This window comes from Rhinoderma darwinii, chromosome 5 (genome assembly GCF_050947455.1).
Source record: "Rhinoderma darwinii isolate aRhiDar2 chromosome 5, aRhiDar2.hap1, whole genome shotgun sequence".
In the NCBI taxonomy this organism is placed as follows: domain Eukaryota; kingdom Metazoa; phylum Chordata; class Amphibia; order Anura; family Rhinodermatidae; genus Rhinoderma; species Rhinoderma darwinii.
The window spans coordinates 159,566,220-159,573,291 of NC_134691.1; the positions used below are offsets into that span (position 1 = coordinate 159,566,220).

General features: G+C 37.0%; 1 protein-coding gene across 1 annotated transcript in view; it reads left to right on the plus strand.

The window, feature by feature from the left end:
• The window catches only part of DUSP22 (dual specificity phosphatase 22), an 80,293-nt gene extending 73,436 nt beyond the window's left edge, over nt 1-6,857 (plus strand). The window contains exon 7 of the mRNA XM_075826690.1: nt 4,535-6,857. Coding sequence (XP_075682805.1) covers nt 4,535-4,723 — 189 coding nt within the window. The 3' untranslated portion in view covers nt 4,724-6,857. The remainder of the gene's footprint in view (nt 1-4,534) is intronic.
• The last annotated feature ends 215 nt before the right edge of the window (nt 6,858-7,072 follow it).

The following is a 7,072-nucleotide window of genomic DNA, read 5'->3' on the forward strand; positions in this document are numbered from 1 at the left end:
TAGGTGCAGAATAAATGAATGGGGAGAAGTGTATGACGCTGATTGGTCAGCGTCATACACTTCTCTCCACAACGCCCACTTGGTCAAAAAGTAAAACACGCCCAGTTGGGCATTAAGAAACTCATTAGCATAAAGCTAAAATAGGTCGTAACTCAGTCAAGAATGATTGTTTTTCTAAATAAAAATATTTTATTTTATTTATAATGTGGTGACAGAGCCTCTATTTAAATCTATCTAAAATATGCATAAAATTTTAGCGACTGCTTTTCTTCACTGATCCTGAGTTGCATTGTGTGATATAGTCCATTCTCATCCAGTGCTGTGTTTCAAATACTTCTGAACTGCTATCTCTCAGCAATTATTGTTGGTTCATTGTCTGTCATGCTTTGGTAATTTCCATAAACTGTGTCTCCCCATTGAGTACAGGATAAATTGAGTAATTTGTTTTATATAGACTGGACATTATTCTAAAATCTACACTGACATTTCGTACAATGTAATCTGTTGTAGTACAGTATGCTTCTTGGAACACAACAAGGCCTTCTTAAAACATTTTCACTTCCATCACATATCCACACACAAATAATCCGCATTCTGGGATAGTAGGCGGAGACATGCAAATTGTTCCTTTCTGCCCCTAGTGGCCAAGTATGCAGTAATCATAGTAAGCAACAACGATGCTCCGCATTACTGAATCCAACCCTTCTATTCGCGTTTTCGAGGGATTCAATATTGAGGAGTATTGTGGCAAGGAGCAACTCATTGCCAACTTCTAAGATGGCTACTTTGGAGTGCATGTACTCGGTACATGCTTCCAGTCTGGCTTCAAGTGTTATGAAGATGCGAACGGCGCATGGTCATGCACACTTGGTGTCTTCTGGATGCCAAATCATATTAGGGGTGTGATGGTAATGGCGGATGGACATGTGCTACTTAAACTACAGTTGGTGTTTATGAACTGGAGGTAAGCCCACCCACTCTCTGTATTAGGTAAAGCATCTACTTCCCCCACCATCTCTGTACCTCCAGAGAAAGCTTGATGGCGAAATGTGTGTCAGGGTCTGAAGTGGTGGTTGGGAGAACCACCTACAACTGTATGGCTTATTCTGATTAGTACATATATTTTTTGGCTAAGGTTCATATTACTTTGACCCATTTGGGTATTAGATTTGATATTTATTATTGCAGCCTATGTTTAACTATGTATTAGCTCTAATATTGAGTTTGAGTTTATACTGCTGGTTCTGCCCAACCAACCTGGCTCTTGATTACTATTTGTTATGTGCATTTAATAAACACACGTTTTTATATACTATGTCATTATTTACTTGTGACGCTGTGACTCTTGTTGGTTCTATAAAGGTTAGGGTATGTTCGCACGCACTGTTTTCAAACGTAATTCGGGCGTTTTACGCCTCGAATTACGCCTGAAAAAACGGCTCCATTACGCCTACAAACATCTGCCCATTGCTTTTAATGGGTTTTACGATGTTCTGTTCCCACGAGGTGTAATTTTACGCGTCACTGTCAAAAGACGGTGCATAAAAAGACGCCCGCGAAAAAGTGCATGTCACTTCTTGGGATGTTGTTGGAGCCGTTTTTCATTGACTCCATTGAAAAACAGCCCCAAAAACATCTTAAAATCAGGAGCTGTTTTCGCCTGAAAACCGCGCCGTAATTTCAGACGTATTTTGCTAAGCCGTGTGAACATACCCTTAGCAGTAGTCCACCTTTTGCTGTGCCTAATAGAAGGGGCCCAAACGCCACTATTTTTTTTTTTCTTTGGTCTTTCACTGAAGATTTTTAAATTTACCATATAGTGCATTGGAATACCTATGTATTCCAAAGCATTATATTATGTCAGTATAAAATTGACAGGCACCTATTAGGCCATGCCTCTGGCACAGCGTAATAGGCATTGACTGACGCAGCCTTGGGAGCCTTTGTTAGACTCCGTGTGGCCATAGAATGGCATCAAACCTCCCTCTCCCCAGGATGTACCTTGGGTTGTTCTGTGTCTTCGCCAACAGCACTAAATAAGTTCCCTAGACCTGGCTTTCTACTACTACTACAGCTCTCTTACGTCTCTGGAGCACCCTCCTAAGAATGGTGACTGGTTATTTACATGTGTAGTAAAGATAGAATTTGTGTGCAAACTTAACAATGTGCTTTCTCGTTTTTATCTTGGGAACCCCTGATACCTTTTGGTGGAACCCTGAGGTCTCCTGGAACCCGGTTTAAGAAACTTTGTAGTAGTAGATTTAACGATCTCCTTTCATTTTATGTTTAGTTACTTAGCTGGGACTATTTCTCTACTTCGTATTAGTATTAGTTACCGCCCCACACCCTCAAGGAGCTTGCCAACTTGCAGCACTGCCCTTTCACAGTTGTTGCACACCCATTATTAGTGTTTGGGTGTACCACTCACATGTTACAGTCCTTTCTCTGTACAAACCGTTCTCTCAACCAGATTCAATGAATTACCTCACGCAAATTCTGGGACTACTCCAGCAAGCTAATGACATAGTATTTAGGAATAGCAACAAAAATAAATGTCATTACATGGCCTAATTTCTGACACTGCTGCTCATGTTATAATTTATTGCATCTGAACAGCTTAAACATTTTTGTCCCAAAACACTGAGAGTTGTGAACCGTGAAGAGTCGTTTGTAAAAGTTTTTCCCAATCACACTCAGTCTGTTGGGTTTAAAGAAATTGATGAAAATAGGTACTTTCCATCTCCTTCATTTCTTATGAAGGGCCTTAGTCATTTATGTGGTGTGATAATGCATAAGCATTGCAAAGCAAAAAAAAATAATAAAAAAATGTGACAAAAATCATTGTAGGTGATTGAATTTGATAAGAGCTTCCCAGTTATCTTGAGTACAAGTTGTACATCAGTGTCACCAAAATTGCTTATAGGATTTATATAAAATATTTTTTTATGTTCTGATATGTTTATTTAGATTATCTAGTGATAGTTTTTGTTTTTATAGGGGACATTTTTTAAGAAATCCTAAACTGCATTGCCCTTTTTCATTGTGGATTCATTTGTGTAGTTATCTATGTTAACATATCTGCTATCTTAGATATCCATAATTCATTCAACGTATACATTTCTAGTCCTATCTAGTGTGGAATACACTATACGGAGATCAGATGTAGCTTAGCTGTATCTTTTATTCAACTGCTTCTTTTGTTCATCAAGATAATAACCTGGAACTCTGAGAACAAACTCCTGCTGCATTGACATCTCTCTTTTTTTTTCTTCTTCTGTACATTAGATGCCATTTAATATTTGCGGAGCTTTTTCTGATATCCTATCTAAAATCTTGGGGAACCCCTGAGACCCCTTAGTTGAACCATGAGGTTCCCTGGAACATAGTTTGAGAAACGCTAGAATTTATATTCCATGCAGCTTATCCGACAGCCCATATAGTGCCCATAGCATGACAGACAATGGCAGGAAGTCAATCTCCAGACTAAAAAAGAACATTTCAACTTTGGAAGGCATGTAGAGCTCCATATCTCTACCCAAGTTTGACTTGCCTAAAGAACGCCGTTCAGGAGATCTCAAGCTGTCCTCTACTAAGAAACCTGCTCTGTTATTTGAATGCTTCTGATAATACATGCACTTTAGGGGAATTCATGGAAAAATTTATAAAAATTATTTACCTTCTGTACATTGCCGCTCTCAGCCCTCTGCCTCATACTATTGTAGCCCCTGCATTTGAATCGTCCTTATTTGTAAGTGACTACTGAAAATCTGCATTAAATTTTTGAATATTAACAATCCAAGCACCTAAGGAAACTTCAGCTAAAAGGGAATGTGTAATCTAGATTTATTTTTACTAAATAAAACCAGATAGTGAAAGATAATCTTTTTAAAAATTGTATATTTTTTAATTCTATTTTCTGTACATGATTATGGGACAGCATTTAGAGATATACTTGTCTTCTATAGGAGAGTGTTCTAGGCATGCTCAGTGACCTGAGGTAGGAGGGGAGCGGTGTCCATCACCTATTATGATGGTGGATGCTGGGTTATTTGTAAATAGATGTTACCTTTCATTGTAATCCTGCCTGTGATGTTAATGAGATTAATGCTGAGAAGGGATCCTTACAGAACAGGAAGTGTCAGTCTACTGTGAGGCTCAGTGGTCAGAGTGAAAACTGTAAGATTTTAGTTTGTTTGTTTTTCCATAAAGATAACCTGGAAATTAAAAATAAAATCACAGAAAATTCTTTAAAAGTATGATGAAAAACTTGATTTAAACAATAGATTATTTTCTGATGACATTCTTTTTAAAGGGGTTATCCCACAAATCATTTTCCTACCAAAATAAAAAAAGCTTTTGTTTTAGGCCTTGATCACACTGCATTAAAAAAACAAAAAAAAAACAAAACTTAGTGTAAACGTGTCAAAAACTGCATCAGAAGATGCAACATTGCTAAAAGACCGAATTGGGGCAGTGATAAAACTTGGTTTTAATGTTTTTTTAATTTATTTTATCTTAATGTTACTTTTTTCAGCTAAGAAATTGGTTGAAGGAGACATATGGCGAAAGCCCTTTCCTTGATGAAGAAGAAGCCAAACAACTTGTTGTCAAACATAAGCAACATGAAGAAGAATCAAGTGCTGGGAGTTCAGGAAGACAATGGAGCAGTCACTTAACCTCTCTCTCATCAATGGCATACAGCAATTACACTACAGAGACTTAAGTTTCTTTTATGACACTTGTATCTACTATCTAATGTACCTTAAACAGTCACTTCTCTGAAGGTGATTGCCAATCAATGAAAAGAGAGCTTAGATGAGTTAAGTGGTCTTAAAAATGTATGTTTCTCTCTATAACCTTGCAGAGATGAGCGGTGCATTACAAAATTGAAGTGCAGCTCTTGAATCGAATTCGAGTTTGACGTAGGAAAAGGTTTAATTCCACTATAGTGTTTGATTGGCATCTTGGCACTTTATTATATGTTTATCTTAAACACAAGTCCCCTGAAAGCATTGTTATAGGTAAGAACTGTGTCATCGCTTTTACTGTTCTATTGTTTTTAATGTATACTTTAACATTTTCTACCTCAAGATACCAATTATTTGTACAGTTACCAAACACAACCACTTGTACCCTAGCCAACTCAATAAATAATTGACTGTATTTCTCAGGTAGGTAATGACAACAGAAATGGTTTTAACATTAAGTTCTAAACAAATTTGCTGTAACGTCGGTGCCGATAAAGACTCCGGTAATGAAAAAGAGACTCGTTGCCTGCATAAAATATAAAATCATTTTTGTGGCTTAAAGCTGAGCGCATCAATGTTCAGAATAGATATGGACATGATTAATAAGGATGTCCACTATAAAAGAATATGTATTTTGCTGAATGGAAGGAAGTATGGGTTAAAAAGAAAAATGACACGATTACACCTTGACTCAATGTTACGTCTGCCCTGCTACTTTCATACTGTGATATGTAAGGTAAGCTTATACCCACTTTTATATATACAGTGGTCTATTGTTTTACATTGTTGCAATATGGCAAAAGGTTGGTGTGGAAAATATTTATACATTTTTTAATTTTAATTGAGGAAGTCATTTATGCATAAAGTATGTGAGTAAAATTGCAGGAAATAAGGACTTTGCACTATGAATTAAAATGACTAGCACACATTTATAGACTTTACTATAATAACTCACAACAATGGGATCAAAAATTGCAAGTTTGTGTACTACATACTCCTCTGGATGTCTTTATCTAAAATCATGAAATGGGCATCAGATAAAAACAAAATTACTGTTGCTTCTAGTATGTGGTTAAAATAAAAAAATATGTATTTACCAGGTCAAGATTGTTTTAGTTCACATGTGAGTCACTCTCACTTCTATGCGTATGCAAAATCCCTGTAGGTCACGGTCAAGACTACAAAGTTTGTAATGTATTTTGTGTATTATGGTGCCATTAAAGTGGACCAACATATCAATATTGCCATGTTATGTTCCATGCACTGTAGTATTATGGACAAGACATCCATTAATTCAAGTAATATCATCAATCGGTATACCATTAAAAATACCTTTTATTAATATAGAATTTTTTTCTGGCAAGACCATCATATAATATAGGTCTAAAGCCATGGCACATGACTATCATACCTTTGCTGGGTTACTTACCTTATCTTTCAGTAGATTGCCCAGTTCTACACTGGTTTTTGCCCATATTTTACACCCTGTTGCATCTTATTGTCAAGTGACAACCATACTGACCTGGTTCTTGATGTCCCTCCAGAAATTCTTAAGGTACAGCCTTTTTTAGGCTGGCAAATGTTGAAATACAGGTCCCCTGAAAATAGGCTTTATCATAGGCTGTCTCGCTGGTGAGACACTAAACAATCAGCTGTAATCTGCAAGAGAACCTGGCAGCAAGCGTTCAATTACTCTGCAGCGCCACCACAGGGGAAAATGAAGCATTACATGGTGCACATTGGAATTAAGTTTGTTTGTTAAATGCATGGATAGGCAGGGTCCTCCAAAGAGAGGGGCACTTTTATTAGCTGCTTTTTGCCTTAATAGGGTATTTGAACATTTTCTAAACCTTTCAACCCCTTTAAAAGCAAAGGAGTGATGGGAAGATATGCAACTCGAAGGGGAGCATGGGACATGGTGATTTATGGAAATGCTGAATCCTAGGTAATAAGCTATGACTGCGAGGGTAAACCCCATTATATTAGGGAATTTATGATAATTCCTATTGAGATATCAAATATAACCAATGTATTTGCTGCATAATTACTCTGATATATAACTTTCCTATCTCTGTGTGTAAATATAAACTGAAATTTTGTTTTAATGTCTTTAGGTGTGGATTTTTATTTAATTTAACAAATGGGGAACCTGCCAAATACATGACATTTCTTCAGTCTATAGACTCGGGACCAGAGTGCAGTTCTGTACCATCAGCCATAATGCTTTCTTAATGATTGATCTGTGGTCTGTTTGACGCGTACCTCCAGATTTAGAAAACCTCTCGTGTGATATCAAAAGTCTTTATCAATTGGGGATCAGGTTC